The 25,775-nt window shown below is 52.2% G+C and overlaps 16 protein-coding genes across 16 annotated transcripts; 6 read left to right on the top strand and 10 right to left on the bottom strand.

Moving 5' to 3' along the window:
• Positions 1-29: 29 nt before the first annotated feature.
• On the bottom strand, positions 30-2,114 carry NEMAJ01_1589 (uncharacterized protein; the record flags this gene model as incomplete). The annotated part of the gene is made up of 1 exon (XM_047915427.1): positions 30-2,114. One exon carries the CDS (start codon positions 2,112-2,114, stop codon positions 30-32), a length of 2,085 nt encoding a protein of 694 aa, XP_047771384.1.
• Positions 2,115-2,293: 179 nt separating this feature from the next.
• Positions 2,294-3,691, top strand: NEMAJ01_1588 (uncharacterized protein; the record flags this gene model as incomplete). Its single annotated transcript, XM_047915426.1, has 1 exon — positions 2,294-3,691. The coding sequence occupies one exon, from the start codon at positions 2,294-2,296 to the stop codon at positions 3,689-3,691; it is 1,398 nt and encodes a 465-aa protein (XP_047771383.1).
• An 85-nt stretch (positions 3,692-3,776) lies between these two features.
• On the top strand, positions 3,777-4,997 carry NEMAJ01_1587 (S-adenosylmethionine synthetase; the record flags this gene model as incomplete). The annotated part of the gene is made up of 1 exon (XM_047915425.1): positions 3,777-4,997. The coding sequence occupies one exon, from the start codon at positions 3,777-3,779 to the stop codon at positions 4,995-4,997; it is 1,221 nt and encodes a 406-aa protein (XP_047771382.1).
• A 124-nt stretch (positions 4,998-5,121) lies between these two features.
• On the bottom strand, positions 5,122-6,777 carry NEMAJ01_1586 (ATP-dependent RNA helicase DDX3X; the record flags this gene model as incomplete). The annotated part of the gene is made up of 1 exon (XM_047915424.1): positions 5,122-6,777. The coding sequence occupies one exon, from the start codon at positions 6,775-6,777 to the stop codon at positions 5,122-5,124; it is 1,656 nt and encodes a 551-aa protein (XP_047771381.1).
• A 26-nt stretch (positions 6,778-6,803) lies between these two features.
• On the bottom strand, positions 6,804-7,985 carry NEMAJ01_1585 (chromatin assembly factor 1 subunit B; the record flags this gene model as incomplete). The annotated part of the gene is made up of 1 exon (XM_047915423.1): positions 6,804-7,985. One exon carries the CDS (start codon positions 7,983-7,985, stop codon positions 6,804-6,806), a length of 1,182 nt encoding a protein of 393 aa, XP_047771380.1.
• Positions 7,986-8,155: 170 nt separating this feature from the next.
• NEMAJ01_1584 (uncharacterized protein) lies at positions 8,156-8,479 on the top strand (the record flags this gene model as incomplete). The annotated part of the gene is made up of 1 exon (XM_047915422.1): positions 8,156-8,479. The coding sequence occupies one exon, from the start codon at positions 8,156-8,158 to the stop codon at positions 8,477-8,479; it is 324 nt and encodes a 107-aa protein (XP_047771379.1).
• A 135-nt stretch (positions 8,480-8,614) lies between these two features.
• On the bottom strand, positions 8,615-10,801 carry NEMAJ01_1583 (coatomer subunit beta'; the record flags this gene model as incomplete). The annotated part of the gene is made up of 1 exon (XM_047915421.1): positions 8,615-10,801. The coding sequence occupies one exon, from the start codon at positions 10,799-10,801 to the stop codon at positions 8,615-8,617; it is 2,187 nt and encodes a 728-aa protein (XP_047771378.1).
• A 644-nt stretch (positions 10,802-11,445) lies between these two features.
• Positions 11,446-14,244, bottom strand: NEMAJ01_1582 (uncharacterized protein; the record flags this gene model as incomplete). The annotated part of the gene is made up of 1 exon (XM_047915420.1): positions 11,446-14,244. One exon carries the CDS (start codon positions 14,242-14,244, stop codon positions 11,446-11,448), a length of 2,799 nt encoding a protein of 932 aa, XP_047771377.1.
• Positions 14,245-14,801: 557 nt separating this feature from the next.
• NEMAJ01_1581 (tRNA acetyltransferase TAN1) lies at positions 14,802-15,416 on the bottom strand (the record flags this gene model as incomplete). Its single annotated transcript, XM_047915419.1, has 1 exon — positions 14,802-15,416. The coding sequence occupies one exon, from the start codon at positions 15,414-15,416 to the stop codon at positions 14,802-14,804; it is 615 nt and encodes a 204-aa protein (XP_047771376.1).
• Positions 15,417-15,446: 30 nt separating this feature from the next.
• Positions 15,447-17,183, top strand: NEMAJ01_1580 (AdoMet-dependent rRNA methyltransferase SPB1; the record flags this gene model as incomplete). Its single annotated transcript, XM_047915418.1, has 1 exon — positions 15,447-17,183. One exon carries the CDS (start codon positions 15,447-15,449, stop codon positions 17,181-17,183), a length of 1,737 nt encoding a protein of 578 aa, XP_047771375.1.
• Positions 17,184-17,761: 578 nt separating this feature from the next.
• Positions 17,762-18,052, top strand: NEMAJ01_1539 (mediator of RNA polymerase II transcription subunit 31; the record flags this gene model as incomplete). Its single annotated transcript, XM_047915377.1, has 1 exon — positions 17,762-18,052. The coding sequence occupies one exon, from the start codon at positions 17,762-17,764 to the stop codon at positions 18,050-18,052; it is 291 nt and encodes a 96-aa protein (XP_047771334.1).
• Positions 18,053-18,061: 9 nt separating this feature from the next.
• NEMAJ01_1538 (ubiquitin-like protein Nedd8) lies at positions 18,062-18,304 on the bottom strand (the record flags this gene model as incomplete). Its single annotated transcript, XM_047915376.1, has 1 exon — positions 18,062-18,304. The coding sequence occupies one exon, from the start codon at positions 18,302-18,304 to the stop codon at positions 18,062-18,064; it is 243 nt and encodes an 80-aa protein (XP_047771333.1).
• A 709-nt stretch (positions 18,305-19,013) lies between these two features.
• Positions 19,014-20,570, bottom strand: NEMAJ01_1579 (uncharacterized protein; the record flags this gene model as incomplete). The annotated part of the gene is made up of 1 exon (XM_047915417.1): positions 19,014-20,570. The coding sequence occupies one exon, from the start codon at positions 20,568-20,570 to the stop codon at positions 19,014-19,016; it is 1,557 nt and encodes a 518-aa protein (XP_047771374.1).
• Positions 20,571-21,270: 700 nt separating this feature from the next.
• NEMAJ01_1578 (inosine triphosphate pyrophosphatase) lies at positions 21,271-21,870 on the top strand (the record flags this gene model as incomplete). Its single annotated transcript, XM_047915416.1, has 1 exon — positions 21,271-21,870. One exon carries the CDS (start codon positions 21,271-21,273, stop codon positions 21,868-21,870), a length of 600 nt encoding a protein of 199 aa, XP_047771373.1.
• A 532-nt stretch (positions 21,871-22,402) lies between these two features.
• On the bottom strand, positions 22,403-23,134 carry NEMAJ01_1577 (tubby; the record flags this gene model as incomplete). The annotated part of the gene is made up of 1 exon (XM_047915415.1): positions 22,403-23,134. One exon carries the CDS (start codon positions 23,132-23,134, stop codon positions 22,403-22,405), a length of 732 nt encoding a protein of 243 aa, XP_047771372.1.
• A 272-nt stretch (positions 23,135-23,406) lies between these two features.
• NEMAJ01_1576 (uncharacterized protein) lies at positions 23,407-25,674 on the bottom strand (the record flags this gene model as incomplete). The annotated part of the gene is made up of 1 exon (XM_047915414.1): positions 23,407-25,674. The coding sequence occupies one exon, from the start codon at positions 25,672-25,674 to the stop codon at positions 23,407-23,409; it is 2,268 nt and encodes a 755-aa protein (XP_047771371.1).
• Positions 25,675-25,775: the final 101 nt, after the last annotated feature.

The raw sequence follows: 25,775 nt of genomic DNA, 5'->3' as shown, positions 1-25,775 counted from the left end.
GACACTTTTATAAAATAGGTTTATTCATTTTAGAATGCATCAAACAGGTCGCAGGCTGTCTTTTGGCCGGAAAACCAGAGGGCAATTCTGCACATCTCGTACGAAGTGCGAGTTCCCAGCACAAGGGGAGCCTGCACCGCAAAAAGTGCCCCGCACAGCACAGCCGTCATTCCGTGGAAAAACACGGGCAGCTGCCCCAGGAGATACCCCAGCACGAGAATGCTCACGTAGTACGAGGGAATGTAGTGGTGCGTGTACGTTTCCCGCGAGAGGAGAAAGTACGGGAAGTAGTTGCACAGATATGCAGCCAGAATAATGACGTGGGAAAGCGCCCTGCGCTTTATTTTTGTGGTCAGAGCGTGCACGAGGTAGAGACACAAAGAGACAGCGGCCAAAAAAACAATTAAGGGGTTTGCAACCAAAAATATCTGCGCTGTCGGGTTGTAGCTCTGGGAGTGCTCGGCTGCCGTCTCCGAAACAGCGCCGCTCCACAGGTGGATGGGCCTGGGGCTGTAAACCCACTCCCTCGGGAAAGACTTGTACGTGTGCGTGCCGCTTAGCGTGCTGTTGCACTGGTACATGACTTTGTTGGCTTCCCAGAGCTTTTGGAAGAAGCCCTGCGGAGTAACCTCGGAGGACTCTATGGAGGCGCTCTCTGCAGGACTGCTGGACTCGCGCCCTCCATAGAGAACGAGCAGCCTGCACGCGTGCTTCGTCCATGCCGCCCCGCTTTCTCCTGCAGGGTTCAAGTACAGCCCGCGGCTGCTCGCTATTGACAGGGCGGCTCTGGGGGCGGGGAGTATTCGCATGGGGGAAGGCGTTCTCGACAGAAACGAAGGGGCCTCCCCGCTCAGGAAAAGTCCGGACGCGTGCTGTATGTAGAGAGGCGCGCCGTACTCCATCTTCTCCAGGGGAGTGAGCGTCCACTCTGGGGACTGCTCGGTGCTTTTTGTCACGGAGAGAAGGCTGCTGTTTACCGAAAGAAACTGGCTCATTTCAGGGATTCCTATGCGGACTGCTGCCCCCGCGGGGATGCAGAGCCTTTTGTAGCGAGAGTGCGGCGAGCCCTTTAGAGTCGCGTTGTACGCAAAGGAGAACCACCCGTTTGTTTTCTCCGAATACGCGTCCTGCACCCTAAAGTTCACAAAAAACACGGAGAGGTACACAGAAGCGGAGAGCGCAAGAATAGCAGCGCCCTGCACGCACGGAAGCATCGCCCGCAGAAGCCCGCATCCTTTCCTTTTGGACCGTATTAGGTCCGTGAGCAGGTAAACTCCTATGGGCCCTCCCATCGGAAGAACAGCCCACTTGAAGCTTGCGCCAATGCCCAGTGCCACTCCCAAAACACACGCCCACTCGAGCGCGCAGAAGTAGCTCCTGGGCGAGCATACGGGGCGCTTTTTGCACTTTTTGGCGAGAGCCTCTGCTGGAGCTGTCTTTTTCCGGTGGAGCCTGAGCTTTTGCGCGGGCGTGCTGGTGCAAATGCTTACCGTCTTTGGGCTGGCGTGCCCGCACTCCGCCAGAGAGGCCTCTGTACAGGAAAAGCGGGGTTTTGGCTCCTTTGGCCTCTGCAGCGTCCTTTCTGCGTGCTTGTTCATTTTCACCAGCGAGAGCAGAATGAGGCTGATCGCGGCCAGCACGTAGCTGTCTATCATAAAGAGCCGGAATATGCTGTGCATGGCCCCGTCAAAAAGAAGCAGCAAAGAGGAGAGAAAGGCCCTGTTTTTGCGCACGCCCAGCTCGCGCAGTATCCCAAACCCTGCAACAACGCTGATGCACGAGGCCAGCGCGGAGGCGGACCGAAGGACCACGTAGCTGAAGGAGAGAACGGTCTTTTCGTACGCCTTCCCGATGTACGGGCTTGTTCTGGCGCCTGCGCCTTTGCTGCCCAAAATCCACTTCGCTATGAAGTACGCAAAAAGCCGTCCCAGCGGCGGGTGGACGTCAACCACAGCTTCCCTGTTGAAGTACATCTGAATAAAGTCAAGATAGTGATTTTCGTCAAAAACCACAGAGTCGGGGTGCGATATGCAGAAAAGCCGCACTGCCGCGCTGGCTGCAAAGAGCAAGGCCGCGTGGCTTGTTTCCTTTGTATTGCAGAAGCGCACTTGCATTTGTTTGTTGACTCTGGCTGCCCAATATAAAGAAAACAAACAAGCCTGCCAGACACCGCCCGATTTCAGAGTCTGCGCAGGCGCGGCTGTTTTTGTGCGAAAATTCGCGCGTGTTCTCGGGCAACTCTGCGAAGGCTCTCCCAGCGCAGGCGTATAAATATTTGGCTGAAAATTTTATTATGGCGCACAAAGGCAAATTGCACAAGAACGAGAGAAGCCGCGAATCAGAGAGAAAAGAGAACAGACACGCGCCAAAGTACTACAGAGGGGAGAAACAGGCCCCGGCCCCAAAGCCCAGACTTACGCGGAACGTTGTCAACAAAACGTTCAGAACGGACGGCGAGCTAACGGAGTTTATTCTGAACGAGGGAACGTTCAAAGACAAAGTGGCTGCAATGACTCTTATGACCATACAGGAGCAGGACGGAAAGGCGCTGAACCAGCTGATGTCTCTCCTGGAAAGCTCCGAGGGGGGAGACAAGGTGTATCTGGCGATCACCCATGCGGTGAAAATCGCCGATTACTACTTAGAGTGCAAGAAAGAGGCCGAGAATCCCGCAGCAGACACAGAAAGCACCCCAGACGCGCGCAAGTTCTGCCTCTTCATCGAGAAGTCGCTCTTTGTCAAAAGACTCACCGAGGGCATTTCCAAGCACATGGCGTCGCCCTTCCTGAAAGAGAAGCTTATGATTCTTGTGAAGAACATGGTGGAGACAGACACGCTCAGCGAGCAAATGGTGGGCATTATGCTGGATGCTGCAGACGTGCAGGTGGACAAGGAAATACTCTTGATTTTCTCGCACATCATCAAGCACAGAAAGATGGAGCTCATTTCCATCCTGCGCGACAAAATCACACAGACCATTGTGTCCCACAGAAACCCGAAGAAAGTGAAATATTTTGTCACGCTGGCGCTCTTGCTAAACAAGTCCGAGTGGGTGCAGGAGGACGCAGACTACACCGCGTACGTGGTGCCTCTGATCCGGGGGTTTATGTCTCTGCTTAAGACCGTGCAGGAGGAGATTGGAAACCCGCAGATAAAGGCCAAGACCAGCGCGTCCGTTCTGTCGTCGCTTCTGAAGGGCCTGCTGCGGTTCATCAACTGGCAGAAGACAATCCCCTCTTTGAAGATGTGCTACACCTCGGAAATTCTGAAGGAGGTCGGGTACATAATTTTCAAGCTGGCGTACAACGACAACACGCGGTACTCCCTCCCTGCGCTGAACCTCCTGGAAACAGCGAACGAGACAGAGAAAATCAACTACAGCCGGGTGCTCGGAGACACCATCAGAAAGTACATCTATCTAAACGACCTAAGCAAGTGCGAGATCCTGAACAAGGCCGTGAACATGCCTGCGCAGGAGGTGCAGGTGAAGGTTGTGCAAAGCGCATACCACGCCCCAATTGGGTCCAAATACCCGCTCGGGTGCATGATGGTGACGCAGGAGGCAGGACAGAGCCTCAAAAATAGAGCGGGATACGTGCTGCTAAGCCAGTCGCACGACCCAGAGCTTGCAGACACAGCAGAGAAGCTTGTGCGCGGAGAAAGCATTTCGGTGTACAACATCTGGTCGTAATAATACAAACAGCGGCACACTTTGGCTTTTCGTTTCAGAGCAGCGAAGATTCTTTTATTTAAATTGCGCGTGCATAAAATTTTTAATGACATCTGAACAGAACAGGCGGTTTCTATTTACTTCCGAATCCGTTGGAAGGGGACACCCAGACAAAATATGCGATCAAATAAGCGACTCTATTGTGGACGCGTGCTTAGAACAGGATAGATTCTCCCGTGTGGCAGTCGACGCAGTTATCAAGTCCGGGCTGGTCATGCTTGTGGGAGAGCTCACAACAAAGGCCGCCGTGGACTTTGAAGAAGTCACGCGAAAGGTGCTTCGAGAGGCAGGATACACGCACGAGTGGGGCCTGGACCCGGAGGCGTGCACGATTCTTTCGCACATAACAAAGCAAAGCATGGACATTTCAGACGGGCTCGAGCAGGAGAACCAAGACCCGTGGGACCTGGGCGCAGGCGACCAGGGAATCATGTTCGGGTATGCCACGGACGAAACCCCCGAAAGAATGCCGCAAACAGCCGCTTTAGCACACAAGCTTGGGCAGGGGCTGGAGGCTCTTAGGCGCACCACGCACTGGCTCGGCCCAGACAGCAAGACGCAGGTGACAATGGAGTACGAGGAAAGCGTGCAGAATGGCGTTTGCACGCTCACCCCGATTCGGGTCGACACAATTGTGATATCCACCCAGCACAAGGCGGACGTTGAGACGGCGTACATCCGGGAGTTTTTGATCGAGAACTTAATCAAAAAGGTCGTTGACAGCCGGCTGCTTTCCAGCACAAAGTACGTCCTGCAGCCGAGCGGAAAGTTCGTGGTGGGCGGGCCCAAGGCGGACTCCGGGCTAACGGGCAGGAAGCTCGTCGTGGACTCGTACGGCGGATGGGGAGCGCACGGAGGAGGCGCGTACTCTGGGAAAGACTGGAGCAAGGTCGACCGAACAGGCGCATACGCAGCCCGGTGGATTGCAAAGTCGCTTGTTGACTCGGGGCTGTGCAAGAGAGCGCTTGTGCAGATCTCCTACGCAATTGGCGTGCGAGACCCGATCTCGCTCTACATTGACGTGTACGGGTCTTCAAGATACACAAACCAGCAGATACTGCAGCTTGTGCAGAAGAACTGGAACCTGCGGCTGGGAGAGATCGTGAAGGCTCTCCAGCTCGACAGGCCCATATACAAGGAGACTGCCGTTTTCGGGCACTTTGGGAGAAGCCAGTTCCCCTGGGAGAGCTCAAAGGCCCTGGAGGGCCTGGAGGCAGCTGGAAAGGAAAACGGAGTTTTCGCGCAGAACAGCCAGAGCCCAAAGTAACGACAAAATAAAAGCATAAACTGAAGCACACAATCCTCCATGCAGCCTCTTCTGGCCGACTATTATGCAGTACACGCGCCCGCGCGTGGCGGACCAAAATACACACGCAAACCAACAACTTTTATTATATGTCATTCTCCCAGCTCATATTCCTCTGTATTTCTATTTTCTTGCTTAGCACAGGAACTTCTTTGTGCTTTATTTCCCGGGTTATTTGGAAGTGCTGCCCAGAGTCCTCCTTCTTCCTGTATGTGGATGATGACATGCTTCTGCTGTTGCCTTTTCCGCCTCGGCCGCCCTTAAAGCTCAGCATTTCTGCTAAAAACGCAGGCACCGTCTGCTTTGCCTTCTCCAGGATCTCTATCAGGTCGGCAGCCTGGTGGGCGGATCCCCGGCCTATAAAGGTCACGGCCCTTCCCGACCTCCCCGCTCTCCCGGTTCGGCCTATCCTGTGCACGTAGTCGTTTATGTCGGAGGGCATCGAGTAGTTCACAACAAGGGAAATCCCCGGAATGTCCAGGCCTCGGGCGGCCACCGACGTTGCAATAAGAACAGGCAGCGCCCCGCTCTTAAAGTCTCCGAGGGAGGACTCTCTCTCCTGCTGCGACTTGTCTCCGTGGATGCTTGTGCAGCTGATCCCGTTTCTGTGCAAGTGCTGGGAAAGGCTGTTGCACTCGACCTTCTGGTCCACAAAGATGACTATTTTGTGCTGCTTCTTTTCTGGCTGCTCCCTTTCCTTTATTTCCTTCTTTGGCTCCGCGTCTTTCTTCTTGTGCGCCCACGTCAGATTCGGCGTGGAGTGGCCTCCGCCGCGGCCAAACATGCTGTTCCTGCTCTGTGCCATTTCTATAGGGTCGCTGGGGGTGTATCCATACTCCTGAAGCAGGCTCATAAGCTTCTCGTTCTTCTCCTGCTTATAGTGGTCTGGCTCCTCAACAAAAACAAGCTCCTGCTTGATCTTCTCCAGCAGCCCGTGCCCGACGTGCACCTCCACAGGCACCTTCTGGAAAAACTCCTTTGCAAGCGCGCGCACCGGCGCTGGGAAAGTCGCAGAAAACATCATCGTCTGCCTGGACATCTCTGGGCTCAAGTGCTGCAGGATTTCCCGGATTTGCTTTTCAAAACCCATGTCCAGCATCCGGTCGGCCTCGTCGAATACGAGCATTTGGACAGCGCTCAGATCGAAGTTGACTGTCGCGTCCTTAATAAAGTCGAGTATTCTTCCAGGCGTTCCAATGACGAGGTCCAGCCCCCTCCGGATGTCGGCCTTCTGGTCTGACCTGTACACTCCTCCGTACACGCACCCGGCGGATATGGACATGCCCTTCGAGAGCAGCTCGGTCTCGCTGTGGATCTGCAGGGCCAGCTCTCGCGTCGGGGTCAGAATAAGCGCCTTTATGGTCCGCTTTCCATGTCCGCCCTTGTACATCTGCGAGTACTTCGAGGACTTTTCTCGCTTTTCCAGGCTTTTCGCGCCGACCAGCGTGTTCAGCACAGGCACCAGGAAAGAAATCGTCTTCCCCATTCCCGTAGGGGCAGATATCAGCATGTCTTTCCCGTGCAGGGCCAGCGGCATAACGTACTTCTGCACCAGAGTTGGCGTGTCTATTTTCATGTTTTCCATGTTCTCTAGTATTTTCGCAGATATCAATTGGCCTTTAAAGGACTGTATGGGGTTGAGATTTTCTATTCCTTTTGTTGTCACTTCTTCTGCTTGTTTTCGGTTTGGAGCTTCCCCTTTCTTGCTCATAGGGGGTGGCATGTAATTATTTGCATTCATTGCATATTTGCAAATTTTTTATTAATCTACTCTGCAGAATACACAATTAGATTACTCAGAAATCCGTCATTTGATGACACAAGCAGAGAAACCTTCTCGGGAGTGTCCTGGATGCACACCACATCTGTAATGGGCAAAAAGGCGCAGTCTGCGATTCTGAACGCCAGCGCGTGCTCCTTTTCGCTGAACACATAGAGGTTTCGCCCCTCAGAGACAACCAGGAACCGCTGCGTAACGAGGGCGCACACTGTTGACGAGGAAAAGCCCTGTATGGCCTTTGTCACCCTGTACTCCGGCGGGGAAAGAATGTTCACGGTGTTTTTCCCTTCGTGTGTGGCCGAGGGAAGGTACAGGCTTCCGTCCGGGCCGAAGAAAAGCCGTCGGAAAAAGAAGGCGTGCTTGTCTGATATCAGAGACTTTTTTGAGACCTTTTGTATCAGCTTCCCGTCCTGCGAGAACACTTTCACCACGCGGTCGTTTCCTATCGTGGCAAACATGCCCTCCGTGCACGCTATCCCCTGTATGGTGTCCTTGTGCACCTGCTTTGAGGAAACACACTTTGCCGCCAGGCTGGGCGCAAACTCTTCAATCATCCGGATCTTGACCCCGGGCTTTTTTGCCTCTTTCCCGCCCTGCTCTGCCGCCGCGCTCTCCGGGAGAACTCCGCCGCCCTTTGCCTTTTCCTTTCCCTGGGAATTTCCGGGAAAGACGGTGCTTAGCGCGTACTGCTCGACTCGGCCCGCAGACGTCCCCACAAGAATCTTTCCGGCGAACCACTTCACCTCGTATATGTCTGCGCCGTCGCTTTCCCGCACAAGAACGGGCTGCCCCTGGTACTTTCGGTCCTCCTCGGACGGAGTGCTCTGCATAACCTCCTCCACATCCCACAGAAACACCGTGCCCGTGTCGCCGCCCGAGACCAGATACTTCCCGTCTTTGCTAAACTCAACGCTGTTTACGCTTCCCTTGTGCTTGGCCAGCGTGAAAATGTGCGTGATCGCACAGCCCTCGGAGAGAGCTGTTTTGTACTCAAACTCCTCCCGGGGGGGCTCCCCCGTGTACGCGTACTCCCAGAGCCGAATCGCCTTATCGCCCCCCGCGGTTGCTATGACTGTTTTTCCGCCCCTTTCCACGGCGGCCACTGAGAATATTGCAGAGTCCTCGTGAAACTGCAGATTCAGCTTCACCACGGTGCATCGCTCTTTCATTATTATAGAAAAAATCTATTTGCCCATTTAAATTATTCGGACGCTCTTGCCTGTTAAAACGCCCTGCGAGAGGCCATCCCCTTCTCCGGGAAATGCGTGCCCAAAGTCCGCCAGGCCCTTTCTGCTGCGCTGCACTGTGAGAACTATTTAGATTTATTCATTAATTTCCTATGCACACAGCTGTTTCTGACATGCAAAGGCGCTTTTTGGGGCTCTTTGCAAAACTAAGAAAGTCGGAAAGGCTCTTCCAAAAGTTTCTTTCCAAAATGAAGGTTGCTTTCAGCATACAACACTGCACGTGCCCTGCATGCTTTTACCCGCAGAAAAGGGAAATAAACCGGCAGACACAGGCAATTATGCGCAGCTGCAGGCCAGAAGAGCCCATCCTCTGCGCAGTGCCTTTGGGCTGGCCTGGCGCGCCTCTCCGAATAACCCGAATTTCTCCGAGTTTTCTCAAGCCTCGAGCCGGCTTCTGCGCTGGAGCTGCTCTTTAATCACACAGAAAGAAAATGCAGAATTTGGCTGCAAACGCCCAAACTGACAGTCTGCCTTGCTGCTTCAAGAAAAAGTCCAGGCAGCCTTCCTTCCGGAAATGCCCGGCCTTAGATGCTAGCTCCTATAATAGCCATTTATTCGCGGCTTTCTTCCCTGCCCGGAGCACTGCCTCCGTGTGTCTTACAAAACAGTTTTTCAAACTCGCCCCCGCGCAGAACCTTCCTGCACAGCTCGTAGTTCTCTGTTCTGTACGCAGCTGCCAGCGCCACAAGGCCCTTTCCCTGCTGGCACGCCTTCTCGGCGCCCTTCTTTAGGTCCTCCATGCTGTTGCAGAGGGCAGCCAAAAGGACTTCGTTCTCCACGGAGACGCCCTTCTGGGCGCACTGCAGGGCCTCTCTGACATGCCCTCTTCTTACAAACAGCTCGGCCAGCCTGCTGTGCTTTGTCTCTGTATTGGATATGCGCATGGCCTCGCTCAGCTTGCCCAGCTTCACAAGCAGCTCAAACTTCTCGTCTGGATCGTCTGCCAGCCTGTACGCCTCCTCCAGCATGCCCATTCCCATGAGAAAGTGTATGCACTCCTTCAAGTGCTCCTTTGGTATTTCAGAGGGAACATTCCCGGAAATTATCATGCTCTGGTACTTCACCAAGCCCCACTGCACGCTGTGCTCAAAGACCTTTCCGCCATCCAAGCACCAAACTCCGCCTGCAACAACGCCCAGAAGAACCCCGCTCGCTGGAAGTGTCCCAAGCGTGACTGCGTGCATTTTTGTGGGCGAGCTCTTCTCGCTCAGCACGAAGTACTCTATTTTGCTTCCTGTGTGGAGAAAGACCACGTTGTCTTTTCCGCACCAGCTGCTTATTCTGCAGCTGAGCGAGCTATCGGGGCTGCTCGGGCTGCCGTTCTTCCCCACTATGTCTGCCCGGTCCTTGTACAAAAGCACGTACACGTTGTTGTACGCATAGACTCCCTCCGCCTCGGGAACTTCCATTAAAACGTTGCCCTTCAGGCCGACCAGATACTGCGTGCTTTCTGTCTTGATCAGCATGCTATGCGCATCGACCTTTTTAACGCTCTTTATCTCCGACCCGTCCAGCTCCGGGGAAAGAGCCACTTTCCCGTCCACTTCAAAGTCCGTGTACCGCACGAGGCTGCTTCCGTGCACAATAACAAACTCCTCCAGGCCTGTCCACACAAGAGAGTGCCCGGGCACAGACACTTGCAGCAGAAACCCAAGCACAGTGTATATGTACGCCATCCCGTCCGACTCAACGGACAGATACCTTCCGTTCTCCGACAAGCACATTCTGTCGGGCACGTACGAAAGCGTCGTCACAATTTTGGCAGCGCCTGGATTGCTGGTTTTTATCTGCTTAATCTGCGTGCTGTCTGAAATGACAACTCTTCCCTCGCTCTTCGTGCTTATGAAGCTGTAGAGAAGGCTGCTCTGCGTCTGCCGGACAAAAGAGATCCCCTCGTCCCCGCCTGCAAGGAGGTCTCCCCCCTGCGCAGCACAGACTCCCCACACTCTCTGGACGCGCGCAGAAACAGAGGACTCTGGCCTAAAGCTCTTTTTGCTCCACTCTCGCACAAGGCCGTCCTCTCCCGCGCTGACAAACCCTCTGCTCGTGCAGCACACAGAAGTAACCGGCCCCATGTGCCCAGAGACGCTTGTTATGGGCGTGTACAAAGACCCGTCCCAAATGTTGATTTTCCCGTCGTCGCCCCCGCTCACTATGTGCTTGTCCGCTATGTATTTGACGGTGTTCAAGGGAGTGCCGGTGCCCTTCAGGGTTTTCACAGCCGCGCCTGTTTCAATGTTCCACACAATGATGTTGTGGTCCAGCGAGCACGAAATAAGCGTTTTGTTCTCTTTCGAAGAGAAGTCCACGCACATCACGAAGTGCGTGTGCCCCGAGAGGGTTTTTATCAAAGACACCTCCTTTGAGTAGTCCCATATCTTTATCTGCATGTCGTCGGAGCAGGTGGCTATATACGGCAGGACAGGGTGCACTGCAATGTACCGAATAAAGTCTGTGTGCGCCTGCACCTTGTGCTTCAGCTTGAACGAGTCTGTGCAGTACAGGCGAAGCATTCCGTCGTCTCCCCCCACGGCAAAGCACTCGCAGTCTTCAACAAATGCAGCTGCCCGGACAGGTATTTCTCCAATGCTTCCTGTTTTTATGAGGTTCATTCCTATGGTGTTCCACAGCTCAAAGTCCCCGTTGTACATAACGGCAAGCGCCAACGGCTCTTTCTTGTGCGAAACAACCTGCTTGACTCTTGCTTTTTCAAATCGCCCTGCAATCCTTTCTTCCATCCAAATAAAATAATAACTTAATTTATACGCGCATGCACAGCCAGAACACCCACAAAGAATGAACTTGCCCGGAAATCGCGAAAAATCTCCTTCTCTGGGAGGGCGCACAGCAGTGTCGCATAGAAGGCTCTGCTCTGTGTGCAAAGCAGCGTCTTTTGGCGTGCAAATTTTCGCACTCTCAGCGCAATCAAATTGTCTTTGCGCGTGTGACAGCGGGAATCCTCGTGCATGCCCAAAGAGAATGCTGAGGCACGCCCATGCCCGAAACAGCTTCTTCTGGCGCAGCCTGGCGAAGGAGTATTTGAAGGCGCAGCGTCTTTGGGTGTGCAATAATGCGCTGAAGCCCCCGTGGAAAAGTGCTTCTTTCACGCTGGCATGCTTTCCAGAAGCGGCTTGCTCTGGGGCGGTGCTATTTGGGTTGCTCGTTTTCACCTCCAAGCCCAGCACTCTCTAGAGATGCACGTTTCTTGCAGGTGGGCCGTGCCACGAGCGAAGAGCAGCTGTTTTCTGGCCTGGCCGCGCCCCCGCAGTAAAGCCTTTTCGAGACAACACACGGCAGCAGAGCGCCAAGCGCGCACGCCGCTAAAAAAGTACGCGTCAAGAAGCATTCCTTTATTGAAGCTCGGAGAAACCTCTGCATCGTTTCAGAAGGTTTCTATGAAGGACACATTCCTGGCCACCGCAAAAAGCGAGTGCGCGATGTCCAGTGCGATGGAAAAAGTGTCGAGTGTGTATGGCACATCGTCCGCAAGGAGGTTCGGAGCGACCACGTTCACTATGCTTTGGTAGGAGACAAAGTTTGTCTTTTCGTACTCTGCCACTTTTTCAATTGTGTATATCACATGCTTCAGTATCCATATGGAGGTAGACCCCATTGTGGCCATCATTATCAGGCCCAGCCCGTAGTCTATTTTCTCCAGCGGAACTTTCTTTGCCCGCTCTGCAATGGCAATGTACAAGTACTTTGACACAATTCCGCCGTCGTACTCTCGAATGTATCTGTTGAAAACCATGGAAAGCGCCCGGAGCTCGTCTGGGTTGCTTTTCACAGCCTCGTAGTCCACGGGCTGCTCTTCCACTATCCACCGCGCGTATCTTTCCTTTACGTCGATGGTGTCTGGGTTTTTTCTGTATACATACCCATTTGTGTACTTGATCAGATCGACCAGCGCCTTTGACACGTTAAGGAAGCCCTGGGAAACTCGTTCCGACGTGTTCTTGGTGAGAACAATTTCCTCCTTCAGGCTCTTTCTTCTGGCAGTCTCCCATCTTTCCATCTCCTCCTCTATGCTTGGAAGAGGCTGTGGCTTCTCAATGCACGAGCCCATGAAGCTCCGCACCTTCTTCATAATTCGCTGGAAAAAGGTCGGCTTTGGCTTCACCCGGGCCTTGACCTGCTGCTCCAGGTGCTTGGGTTTTTCCTGGGCTATCACAAGCTCCAAAACCTGGTTCTGCAGGGTATCCATGTACTTCAGAAAAATGACTTCGTCTCGCATCTGGTTGATGATTTCGCTGTTTTTCCGTGCTCCAATGAGCTCGATGTACGCGTCCCTGAAGAGGCTCTTTCGCGCCACCCGAATGTAGTCCCGCGAGATGGCCTTGTTGAACTCTTCGCTGTACAGCGGCTTCAGGCTCTTGTACACCTGCGGGTTTGTTTTGAACAGGTTCTTCATCCCATCGTGCATGCTCTTCGTGTAGAAGCAAGCGTACTTCAGTCCCCCAAAGTAGCTCTTCAGCTCCTCCACTCTGTTGCAGTTTTTCTTCGCTTCCTCCTCCGGGCTGAATGCGTCGCTCACCTCAAGCAAGTGGCTGTCGTCCACTCGGGTTCTGAACACCCTGCATCTCGCGTCCGAGCACATCTGCTCTTTTGGCGACTGCCCGACCCCCAGACTCTTCTGGCTCTGCGTGCTTGCTGGGGCCTGCACCGCGCCCTGCACATTCGTGTTTATAAAGTGCGGAGACTCTTTACTGCCAGACTTCTCCTCCACCTCTGCTTTTGTTTTGATTTCCTGCATATTTTCAGGGACAAATGCAGACGGCTTTATTTCTTCAGAAGGCTCTTTGCAGGCAGAGTCTGTGCCCTCACTGCACTCAATCGGAAGATGCTGCGGCTCTTCGCTCGAAGCACTCTTCTCTTCCTCTGCCATCGCCCCCATCACTTTTCTCCACGCCTCGCTGCACTTCTCCACTAGAGCATGCGCCTTTTCCACCTGCTCGGCCGACTCCGTCTGCAAAAGAGTCCACTTGCTGGCAAGCATGGCCTTGTACGCAGACATCATTTTCTTTTTGACCAAGTCACTCTCCCTCTTCTTGCACGGGTACGCAGACATCTCCAAAAGCATTGTGTTGCTCATTTTCTCGGACTCCTCGTTCAGAATCTTCGCCTTTTCTCGGGTGGCCTCGCTCATGCTTGCAGGCTCGTGCAAGTCCAGAGAAATAAGCTGGCTAAACAGGGAGACATCCTCCTTTGTTGCCCCTTTTTCCTGCATGCGCGCCCGAGCAGCGTACAGAAGCGGCGCATACTCATACGTCTTTGCAGCGCTCAAAATAGCCTGTATCGGGTACTTTTCTGGCAGCCGGATTGCTTCTCCCAGGACATTCTCCAGGTACTGCGACCGGGTTATCCGAAGAGAGCCAACCACTCCTCCGCCAATCACCAATGACGGCGAGTAGTCTCGGCACGCCTTGTCTATTTGCAGCACAAGAATTGTCTCCTGCACAGACGAAGGCGCTGCCCCCACTCTGTTCATGGTCTGCATGTACAGCTCCCGGATCATGGTCCACGCTCCTGTGTTCTGCATGCTGGCAATTACGCGCCCGTCCTGCTTTGCAAGCTCTTCAAACTTTTCCAGCAGCTCAGAGTACTCCATTCCGTGAACAGAAGTTCCCTCCTGGTCAGAGCCTCCTAAAAGGCGGGGGGCCCAGTGCTTCATTGCATCGTGCATTTTCCACACCATCCCAGGCGAGCCTTCTTCTTCAATAGAGTCCTTTCCTATGCCAAAGACTGCTTTCATAAGATTTTCGAAAAAATCCCCATTTAATTCTGGGCACGAGTCAATAGCGTATCTTTCTATGACGTCCCACGTGAACAAAATATCCTGATACAGATCGTGCTTTTCTCTATTGGAAAGAATAAAGAAGTTCACTGCGATCTGGCACATCAGAACAGCCATGGAGTAGAAAAGGACTTGGGGGTGGTCAGTACTCGCTTTAACTATCCTACCCACAGCCGTCTCTATGCTTTCCTCGAACGAAATATGCTTGTGTGCGCTCCTTCTGTTTTCCAAGTATCTAGCACCCACCCGGAAGGATGGGAATGTTTTGCTATGTGCGCTGAAAACCTGCGCAAGAAATTCATGATTTCTTCTAGAGGACCTTTTTCCTTGTATCATTGACTTGTGATTTTTTTCGTCTATAAATACTTTTAATCCAGAGGCCGCCATGTTCTAGAATTCCGCGCGCGGTCTAGATCAGAATTCCAATATTCCCTAACGCGGCAAAATTAGTTTTTCCCAAAATCCGAGAATTCTTGCCTGGACACACGCAGAAATCCCAAAGGGAACCCAATGGAAGCCCAATGGGAGCCCAAAATAGCTCGATGAGAGCCCAAGAGATGGCTGCTGGGGTAACTAGCTAGATTTATTGATTAATTTCCTACGCACACAGCGGTTTCCAGCATGCAAAGGCGCTCTTTGGGGCTCTTTGCAGGCTTCTCGGATAGTCCAGCCCGAATTCAAAGGGAGTGAAAGAAATTCCGGCTCTCGCCGCTTTGAAGAAGAAAAGTCTGAGTTTTAGAGCTTTATTCTGCATAGAGTGCACAGAAGAGCCTGCACAAAGAGACGCTAACTTCGTGTGCTGCCTCAGAGCGCGCAAATGCGCGAATTTGTCGGTTTCCCGCCCGGCAAGCCTCGGGCAGAGCTTCGGCTTCTGCAGAAAGTAAACTCCCGTGCTTTCTGTGAATTTATATGTCTATTCGGCCTCATGGAAGCCACGCTATGCATCACTGCAGGCGAGGATTCCTTGTTATGTTGAAGTTTCCAGGGCACGGCCGCAGGGTTCCTATCGCGCAAATGTCCTTCAGCACCTCGACCATCACAACCTTGTCGGGGCTTTTCAAGTCCACCTTCCTGGGGATGCCCTCGGCGACAGTCGTGATGATTTGCTCGCTGCTCAGGCGCGAGCTCAGCCTTTTTGACAGGCTTATTCGGAACGACTCCTGCGCAGATATTTTGTCGCACGCCTTCTTCGTCTCCCGGGCGAGGTTTTCCGTTCTCAGCACAAATATGGACAGGACAGGTATAATCCTTCGTATGCACTCGGACCTTTTGGTGCTTTCCACCACCATGTTGTATATTTCTATTTCGTCGAGGCCCGAATTGTTTCGGATAAACAGCACCTCAGACTCCGACTTCTCCTCCACAAGGACAAACTCTGGCATCCTCGCCTCTTTTCTCTCCTTTTTGAGCTGGCTGTGCACGTCCTCAGCGCTCACAATTTCTGGTATAAACTCCTTTGTGATCTGCACCTGAAAAGCAGCCATTTTCAGAATGGGAAATATTTCCCGAACTGCGTCTCTGTGTCGGCCATCTACACACGTTACAACAAATCCTCCCATAAAAGTAAAAGCCAAGTAAAAAATTTAAGAATGGCGAAAGTTGGGCCAGCACGAAAGAAGAAAGTCGGTAAAGGCCGGTTGGACAAATACTACTTCCTAGCAAAGGAGCACGGATACAGAGCTAGATCTGCATTCAAGCTGATACAGCTAAACCAGGCATACAACTTGCTCTCAAACATACACTCGGCAGTTGACTTGTGCGCTGCCCCGGGGGGATGGCTGCAGGTTCTCTCTAAAACCGTGCGCCCGCCCAGCAAAATAGTTGGCGTGGACTTAGACCCGATAAAGCCCATCCACGGCGTGCACACGATAATTGGCGATATAACAGAGAAGGGCTGTGTCTCTGAGATTCTGGCGTCCGTTGGAGAGACTGAAGTGGACCTTGTCCTGCACGACGGAGCGCCAAATGTGGGGGCGTCCTGGGAGAAAGACGCGTTTGTGCAGAACGAGCTTGTGTGCCACGCGGCAAAGCTGGCCTGCAGGATCCTCAAGAAAAACGGGGCCTTTGTCACAAAAGTCTTCAGATCCAGAGACTTCAGCTCTCTGATGTGGATGCTGAACCAGCTCTTTGCAGAGTGTCTTGCGACGAAGCCCAGAAGCAGCAGAGCAGAAAGCGCTGAAATGTTCCTCGTCTGTCGCGGGTACAAAAAGCCCGAGCAGCTCGACGAGAAGTTCTTCGACCCGCAGTTCCTCTTTGCGGACTTGGAGGCGCAGTGCGAAAAGGGCGAGTGGACGCTTTCGAACCTGCTCGCAGAGAGAATTGACTTGGCGAAGTGCACGAAAGTGCGCGTGGACTGCATGCACGAAATGGTCGACGAAGAGACAAAGGCGCTTCTGGACGACCTGCAGGTGGTTGACGACACGGACATGCGGAGGCTTGTCCGGACTCTGAAGAAGATACAGAGGGCGTACGTGGGCAGCAAGGGCGGAAACTCGCCGGAGGAAGTTGTCGACCTGCGAACCCCCGCGGAGAGGGAGGAGGCAGAAATCGCCGAGGCAAAGCGAGTCATGCAGAGAAGGGAGAAAGTCACCCGCAGGAAAATTCTCGCGAAGAGGGCAAAGCAGCTTGGGCTTTCGGAGGAAGACATACAGACGGTGGAAAACGTGCACGGAGACTTCTTTGAGGACAACCTGTTCGACGAAACAGAGACGGAGGCGGAGTCCGAAGACGAGGGCGCCTGCGAGAGCGAGCAGGAGACGGAGAGCGAGGACGAGGAAATAGACGACGGAAACTCCGAGGAAATGGACGATGAGGAGGCCGACTCGTGCTCGTCCTCCCTCGCTATGGAGGACAAAGTGTGCGGGTACAGGCTGAAGGCGGACGAAGAGGAGTTTGAAAACGACGGAATCGACCGGTACGTCTTTGACGATGACGAAACCCTCCCGCACTTCTTCAGAAACGACGAGGAGAAGTACAACAGGAGGCACGTGTACAACGAAGACCGAGAAGACATGGAGAAGAAAGTGACCGTCTCGAAGAAGGTGGAGGAGATGCGCGCCAGGAGAATGCGGAGAGTTGAGAGGAAGCTGAAGAAGATCCGGGACAGGCTTGAGGCCGGAGAGGAGGAAATGGACATGCGCGCCGTGCGAAAGGGGGCAATGAAGAAGGAGGTCCGGGAAAGGCCGAAGATGATCTTTGCAGGGCCCTCAAAGAGCGTCCCCAGGCTGAAGGGCAGGTTCAAGATGACCGACAGAAGAATGAAGAAGGACAAGGCCGGGCTTAGAAGGGCAGAGGAGAGAAAGAAGGGGAAAAAGGGAAAGAAGTAAGCACTCGAAATATCCGAATTAATAAAATCAGCTGAGCAAGAATGTAGGCGCGTTCAAAGAAAAAATGTGCGAAATAGCTTTTTCTGGGGTTTATTCAGCGGGTGTTCTTTGCTGGCGCTGTGCATGCAGGGCATCCACGCTCTATGCGCAGCAGCAGAGGCTATTGTCAAATGCCCAAAGTGTGCATTCAAGCAGCTCACGCTATGGCTCTATATGAATTAAAAGTCTAGGCGCACGCGAAAAAGTCTGCACAATATTTCTTCTCTCGGCAGAATTGGCATGCGAAGCCTAGCTTAGGTCTTGCATGTCTCCACCGCCGGCCTGCAAAGCCCGTGAAAGTGCGCGTGCCTTGGTCTTTCCCTCCCCGTGATCAACTCGATGCTGATTGAACCCCGGAAGGGCTGGGACTTTTCTTTTAAACGCTTTTTCAGGTATCCTGAATTCTATGCAAAGCATGCTGATTTCTATGCAACGTATCCTGAATTCTATGCAAAGCATGCCCTGAAACAGAGATGCTGGCTTGCCTGGCGCTGCCTGCTTGGGCAGACGCCTTTTTGTTTGTTTTATTTTTGCTGCACATGTCCAGATTCACTGAGGAGCTGGAGTTTGTCCAGTGCCTGTGCAACCCGCAGTATTTGCAGCACCTGTACCAAAAGGGGTACTTCAACCGAGCAGACTTTAGGCAGTTCCTTGAGTATTTGCAGTACTGGAAAAGGCCCGAGTACGCAAAATGCCTCTTCTTTCCACAGGCCCTCAACATCCTGGACCTTCTAATTAACTCGAAGGAGTTTGTTGAGTCTCTGAAGTATAAGCAAATGGTGGACTTCCTCGCCTCCCAGCAATATCTTCAGTGGAAAAATCGGAGGTAAAGCCTGTTCTCACGGGTCTCTGACCCCTCCCCGCAGCGCAAGCACCAAGTGGAGGACGTCGTAGTTCTGTATTCCGTACGCCTCCAAGTCGTTTGCATCGACTAGCTGCTTGCCTGCATAAATAAGTCTCTGCTGCTCTATGGAAATGGCTTCTTTCTCCTGGAGAAGCTCTTTTACCCTTTTTACTTTCATTTTCCGGTCCACCTCCAGCTGAACTTCAGTTCCTTCGAGGGTTTTTATCTTTATGTACATTCTACAATAAAAATAAAGAACGAAATAAACAAAAGAATAGAAAAAGGCATGCCCCCGTGCATGTCCGAGGATAAATTGCTGAAAGTCTCTGCAATGCACGCATCTTTGCCCGCTTTGCCTGCACGCTGCCCCTTGCTCCTTGCCGCGCGTGTTTCTGATGCAAACACCCCCTTCTTTGTAACTGTAACTGCAACAAAAAGCCTGCAAGAGCTGCAGACAGCCTCTTCCTGCCGAAGTTTCAGCCAGGGAAAGGCCCAGCACGTGCAAAGCCTGCTGGGCGCGAGAATATTCCCCCTGCCACCGCATTCTGGCACAGTCCCTCGGTTTTTTTTCTTCTCACAGCGTCTTTTTCTCGCACAAGCAGCCCACAGTGAAAGAACAAAGGCCTTTTCCAATCATAGAAGCAGCACACACATCAATAGATCAGCATAAGCACCATAAGCACCATAAACACATCAGCGCAAACATATTAATGCCAAAACGACGCTATTGCTCCGTCAGCATACTAGCACCATAAACGCACGAATAGTAGCACCCACGCCTTCAATCCATCAATAGCACCTTCAACACAGCACTCCCTTCAACAATAATATCTTCAATAACATATTAACATAAACACTTCAATAGCAGAAATCCGGATAATCCGTGAAGTATTCTGCCAAGCCTGCAGTCCTGCTGCACCATTGGAAAATAAATAGTCTTGTCCTGTTTATTCAAGGTCACTCATCTTTGGCGGCTTGTACGTTGAGGGGTACTTGGTCGCCTTTGCATACTCGTTCATTGCAACTCTGTTGTGTACCTTGTGGTTCACGCGCTTCAGCGAGGGATCGTGCTTTGATGGGTTTTTTGTCTTGTAGACTCTTTCCACAACCTCCCTGCGCTGCATTCGCTGCACCTGTGCCAGGCCATTCTCTGTCATTACTACTCTCGCCTCCTGCGCAAGCGCTGTAGCTCGAATTCTGTTAGCATTTGCCACTGCAGAGTGATCTGCAGGGCTTGTCTGGAACCCTGCACTTCCTGCACTAGATCCTACCCTAGATCCTGCACTTCCTGCACTTCCTGCGCTAAACCCTGCACTTCTTGCGCTAGATCCTGTCCTAGGCCCTGCACTAGATCCTGCATTTCTTGCACTTCCTGCGCTAAACCCTGCACTTCTTGCGCTAGATCCTGTCCTAGGCCCTGCACTAGATCCTGCATTTCTTGCACTTCCTGCGCTAAACCCTGCACTAGATCCTGCACTTCTTGCGCTAGATCCTGCACTTCTTCCCCCCAGAACTTTCGAGCCTGCAGCACTTCCGTTCATCTGGCTGCCCGTTTTTTCTGGGCCCCTCTGCAGGCCAGAGCCATTGCCTCTCTTGCCTTGCTCGCCAAGTGCCTGCTTGTTCTGCATTATGTTGAAGTACGTCGCCCGAGCATTTGTCTTCGGATCTACTTTGCTGTACCCCAAAACATTTTCGCTCGTGTATGTGGGCGCACTTCCTTTTATGTGTTTTGCCATGTCTGGCGTGTTGACCGCTGGCCTTATGTTGTCCGCATGCGCAAATGCTGCTTTCTTCAGCGGGGCATTTCCGGAGCCTGCGCTTTGGCGGGCCGTCTTGGCCTCTCCAAACCTTCGTCCGGTGTGCCGCAGATGTGCTGGGGTTGTAAGCAGCTCGTGCATTTTTGGATGCATTGCCTTTCCTGCAGAGCTTCCAGAGAGCGGGGCTTTGGCCTTTTTGTTTGCGTCGGAAATGCGCATGTTTCCAAGGGATGTGTGAAGTGCTACATTGCTCCTCAGAACTGGCATTTCCTCGGTCGGGAAGTCCTCCCAGTCGCTGGCCTGGGTCGACTCAATCCGCATCTGCTTGGACTCTTCTGACTCCTCGGAAAAGCTTTCGGGTATTTCTTCGAACTCTATCTTCTGCATGGCCGGATCAATCGTCAAGGTGTAGTCAGAGTCGGAGGCCTCCCAAGTAGCAACAGCTTTCTTTTGGGCGTGCGCCTCCTCTATCTTCTTGGCTGCCTTGTTGATCTTTTTCATGGCTATCTGAAGCTCGCCTTCTGTTTTGTAGTTGTCCAGCGTTATGTCTCCTTCAGCCTGCGGCCTGCCTCCATCCATCCGAATGTTTCCCATCTTTATGTGCGTCCTAGACTGGTCTCTGCTAGACCCCATGGACGGTGAGCCTATTCGAATCGACTGGACCGGCTTTATAAGCGGATTTTTTGCTTCTTTTGGCTTCATGGCGCTTCTATCTATTGACTTTTCTCTTCTGTGTGTTTTACCCATGCGACTCTAGCTTTCTCTGCATTATATATGTTTCCTTGGGGCACTTCTCCTAAATAGGAGGCATGTCCCTTTGGCTACTGGCCTATCAGATTTTTTTTTCTCTCATATCGCCCCTTTTTCATTATCCCCTGCGTCTTCTCCTTTTTGCGCCCTACCCTGCGGCTGAATAATTCGAAGTCTCTTGTGCACAGACTCCTGCACGCAAAATCCTCTGAAATGTGCTTTCGCCAGGCCAAACGTGCAATCATGACCTGCCCTCTCCTCTACCAGTTATCATGCCCGTTTTTCAAACGCACATGCTCTGAAGAAGTAGTGCATACTTCCCTGTGCATGCAGAAATAAACCGTACTGGCTCTGGGATATTTTTCTTGCATTTTTTTCTTGCACTTTCGAAGCAGCTGTTTCTGCTCGCCATTTTATACGAGAAACTGCACGGATTTCCGGCCCTGCGCTTCAAGGGCGCACCTTCCACGCGATAGAAGCACAAAACACGCACTTTTTTGTCCTCCACGGAAACATCGCCCAGAGATCCTTTCATGCACTTTGAAAACTGCGCCAAAACCCCGCACAAGACCCAGACTATCTCTGCCCACATGAGCACACCCCCACTCTGAGCAGGAAAATCCCCCGGGCGCACACTCTGAATGCCATCCCAGTGCAGATGCTTCGGCTATAAATATATTTTTTCTTCTGTCAGAAAATGATTGCAATTGTCACGGGAAGCCCAAGAAAACAGAAAGAAATAGAAAAGTATATTGACGGACGCATTGAGTATACCTTCGTATCCCACGATCTTGTAGAGATCCAGGGAACGTCTCTGGAGGTGGTGAAGCACAAGCTTCTGTCGGCGCACAAGCTAGTGAATGGCCCGGTTTTAGTCGAAGACTACTCTCTATACATAGACATTCTGTGCGGGTTCCCTGGGCCGTACGTTAAGTCTCTGCTGGGCAATGGAGAGCTAGGCAGAATAGTAAAAAATCTCTCTCCTCTAGGGGAGATAGCATGCACAGCAGAGTGTGTGTACGGATATATTGATGCAAATGCAGAAGTCCACATATTCACGCAAAAGTCTCGGGGAGTGCTCGTTCCCTCAGAAGAAGAGGCGTCGGGCTTATTTGGAATCGACCAACTTCTGGTGCAGGAGGGCACGTCCAAGCCATTCCACTACCTGGAGGACGCAGAAAAGGACGAGCACTCTGTCAGAAGGAAAACACTGGACAAAGTGATCAAGCACATAGAGGAGTCTGGCCTCACACCCCAGGCCAGAAGCAAGCCTTCGCTGTGCGTGGAAAATAGCTAGTGTTGGTCAGTATGGCCCACCCAGGAGAAATACGTCCATCTGGAAGCCCTATGCGGAAAAACACATGCAGGAGAATAGGCCTAAACTGCCGTTTCCAGCGCATTTTTAGGCTCTGCCTTGAAAGCGGCAGAAAGCAGATGCACGCTCTTTGGGTGATCCCATCAGAAAGAGCAAATTATAGAAAAATAAACCCACATGTTTATATACGCACACTCTTAGGCTATCCCATTGCCCCTTTGCGGCTGTTTTGGGTGAGACCTTCATTTGGCCGGGCAGAAGCTTGTGCCTGCCATCTGCTGCGGAAATTCGCGTTTTTCTCGGGCCTGCTTTAACGCCCGCGCTAGCCCGTCACAAAAAACTCCCTGGCAGGCCGGGCAGCAAATTCGTGCAAAAATGTGCAAGCCCATGAAAAAAAAGAAGCTCTACAAAGCCCTTCTGCAGTGCGAAGAAGAGGTGAAAAAAGAGCACCCATTTATTGAGGTGTTTGACATGCTTTGTCCCGAGGAGATAAAGAACAAAGCACTAATGCCCTCTACTCCAGCCAGAACTTAGACGGGAACGAGGACAAAGCAACAGAAAATGCATCTAGCGCACACCAGGGATACGCATAGTCCAGAATGTACTCGTTCTCTGCCACTTTCCCGAATGTCATGCTTATGTACGAAGTGTCTTTCGGGTGTATTATTTGGAAGTTTCTGGTGGAGGGCATGGTGACTCGCCCGTCGAAGTTCAGGACGTACGAGTTTGTTTCGTGGTTGAACTGCGGCGGCTTATTCACCATTTTAACGTACTCGCACGTGTTCTTCTGGACTCTTTCCTGCAGGCTCTTCTTGTGCGGCGTATCCAGAGGGTCAACGTAGACGCTAAACATCCTCGGGCCGGCGCTGGAGTAGAGGTCGTGGTACTTTATGAAGCAGCCCGTGCTTCCTTGCTTAACTGGGCGAAGGAGATACTTTGTTCCTATGATGTTTCTGCGGAGCTTGCCCACAGTGTGCCCCTCGGGAGTCCGTATTTTCCACGCAAACACGGAGTCGCTTGCTGAAAGAAGGAGAGACCCGCTCGAGTCAAGCATGCACACTTTCGTGCTGAAGCACCTGTTTGTGCGAATAACCCTGTTTTTTAGAACTTCTGGCATCTCAGGAACTGTCATATATGATACTCGGTGGGCGGGCGGAGTTGTGGCTGTAATTGAAAGAGAGTTAAGCAGGTCTTCGCTGTCAAATGCAAGCTCGTGCTCTATCCGGTTTATGCTTTCTGTCTCCATAAAACCAAGCGCCGCCTCGCCGAAAATACCCTGAATGAAGCTGCACACCAATAAAGATAAGGAAAAAACAACCAATAGTTAGACTTTTTTTCGCCCAATATCTGCTATCGCAATTTATTTCAGGCTTTCAGGAAGGTGCAGGCAAGCCTGCCGTGCACTCTGGCCTTTTCTTTGCAGGAGCTTACCCTCTGCCCATAAAAGGGGCATTCTCTGCTTTGTTATTCGGGTGTGCCAAGCACATTTATGGAGGATTCAGCGTGTGGGCAGAGGCGCTAGTGCTTTTTCCCCTTTGGATCGTTATTCGGGTGTGCCTTGTGCGTGGATGCCTCTTTTCCTGCAGTGGGATTTGGTCTTTTGTGCATGCATTTGCCCGTAGAGACGGCATTCCAGGAGCTTTTTCTGCATTCAACCTTTCGGGTTTTGTACGAGATGAAATAGAAGCCACTTTGGCTTGACTTGGGGGAAGACTTGATCGAAGAAAGTGCATAGCTCATGTCCAGGCCTAAGAGGTCGTGCGAATCCAGGTCAATGACGTTCTGGGGGTGATATACGGGCATCCCCGGGTCTTTTGGCACCAGCACGTGCGGTACTTCTCTCTGCATGCTGTGGATGCTGCTGATAACTCTGGGCTGTCGCCTGGAAGCTTTCTTCTGGCAGACTGTGTAGCAGTCTTTAGAGAGAGATTTGAAGGTTAAATTGTTCAAAAACAGCGGAGGATTAATAACCCTTTTCGGGCCTTTTGAGTCCGTCTCCCTCGCAGGCCTAAACTCCGTCATTTTGATCATGTCCTTTGGGAAGAACTCCGGTATGTAGTAGAAGACCAGAATCTCTTTGCTGTTTTTGTGGGGGCCCTCATACAAAGTGAAGACTGGGTCCTTGTACGTGAGAGCGTGCGTGCTGAGGTTCAGAGAGAACGCGTATATTTTCGCTGCTGGCTTGCTGTACATCTTTGCGATGTACCTTATGACTTCTACGCAGAATATTTTCGCTGGGCCCTTGGGTATTATAACAGGCTTGCGCAGGTATTCCCCGTTGTCCACGTAGTATACATGCTGCATAGAGAACTGGCCTTTTCTGGAGGACCCTGCAAACCCCCGGTACTCAAGGCTTGGCTCCACCACGACGTCTTCGCAGTACATTACATTGCTGCCTCTGTTGACTTTAAACCGGCTTGTACACACCTTGTCCGGGAGAAAAACGGACTTTCCTTCAACCTGCACGCTTCCCACCACGCTTGGGCATATCTTGTAGAACGCCAAAAAGATCTGAAACATCGGCATGTACACCTTGCAAAGGGGATCAGAACTGTTCTTAGCCACTGCTTTTTCCACAGTAGGCACATTTTCCTCCACACATTTTATGAGAGGCTCCAGCCTTTCCCTGAACTCCCTCCTCAGCCTTGCCTCGTCCCTCCCTCTGTGCAGCCTCACAATAGCCTCAGCCGCATCGGCTAGATGCCTTAAATGCGCCATAAGACAACAGGGCCCGGTTTCCTTTTTTCTATATAGAAATACGCACTCGCTTAGTCTCTCTAGATTTTCAAACTTTTCGCACTCGCTCTCTACGGACTTGAAAAACGCCGCGTCCTTGAGCTTTACCAGGTCGCTGAATACTCCCGGGACGCTGAAAAAAAACAGCAGGACAGAGCAGAGGTCCTGCGCGCCCTGGGTCAGTTTTAAGCTTTTCAGAGCCTCCATGCCTTTGACTCTTTTTTCCTCGAGCTTTTGGCTTGCACTGGAAAGCAGAGGCTTCTCGCTTGGGGGGAAAAAGCGAGCTGCGAACAGCTCGGATCTGTCTAGCTGCATGTTTTCCTGGAGAGCCTGCAGCGCCTGGGAAGTCATGCCGAGTATGTCGCCCCCGTTCTTGTTCAGGTATTCGTATTTCTCTGGGTTTCTGGCAATTTCCTCCAAGGCCTTTTTCCTCTTGGTAATGCCCGGCCCCAGATTGGACAAAAACGAGAAGAAGTCCCCGGGCTCTGAAGAGGCAAAGGCCTCGGAAATGCGCGCGCCAATGGGGATTTCGTGTTTAGAGAGATCGCTATGCATTGATGCGACTGCATACTTTACTCCGGGCCTTTTCGAGGCGCTTCTAGCCGCGATGCAGGACTTGACCGAATTTTTCAAGAACTCTATGCTACTATAGAGCATGCCAGAGTGTATGCTCGCACTCTTTGATCTGCTGTTTGCCAAACTGCAAGAAGCTGCCGAGGGATTTGCGCTTCTGCGAGGCCTCTGGGCTTTTTCTACTCTCTGGAGAGCTCTTGGAGCTGGCTTGGGGGCTTTTGAGGGGCACTCTGGCACTTGCCTGCAGATGGGGGAGTTTCTGCCTGGTATATACCCGCTTTTTCTTCTGCCTGGCTCTCGATACGCGCTTTTCGGCAGAGTGCGGGGCTTGTCTGGGGCTCCCTCTATGCTATTCTCCTTTCTACTGGTAGAAGAGCACAGTGAATAGCCACAATAGGCCAAGGCAAGTAAAACTATGCTGGAAACAGCCCTCCACTTTACTTGTCTCTTTTTGCACTTCTCTGGACTTATCCTCATGCACTCTCCACAATACACTTTTAAATATTTGTTCTATCTGCCAGATCACTTTGATGCTGCCCACTATACAGAACTATCCAACTCTTTTGGCATTTGGGTTA

The sequence above is a fragment of the Nematocida major genome (genome assembly GCF_021653875.1).
Source record: "Nematocida major strain JUm2507 chromosome Unknown 2337, whole genome shotgun sequence".
Taxonomy (NCBI): Eukaryota; Fungi; Microsporidia; genus Nematocida; species Nematocida major.
The sequence above is the reverse complement of the archived record's forward strand: the minus strand, read 5'-3'. Positions and strand labels throughout refer to the sequence as shown.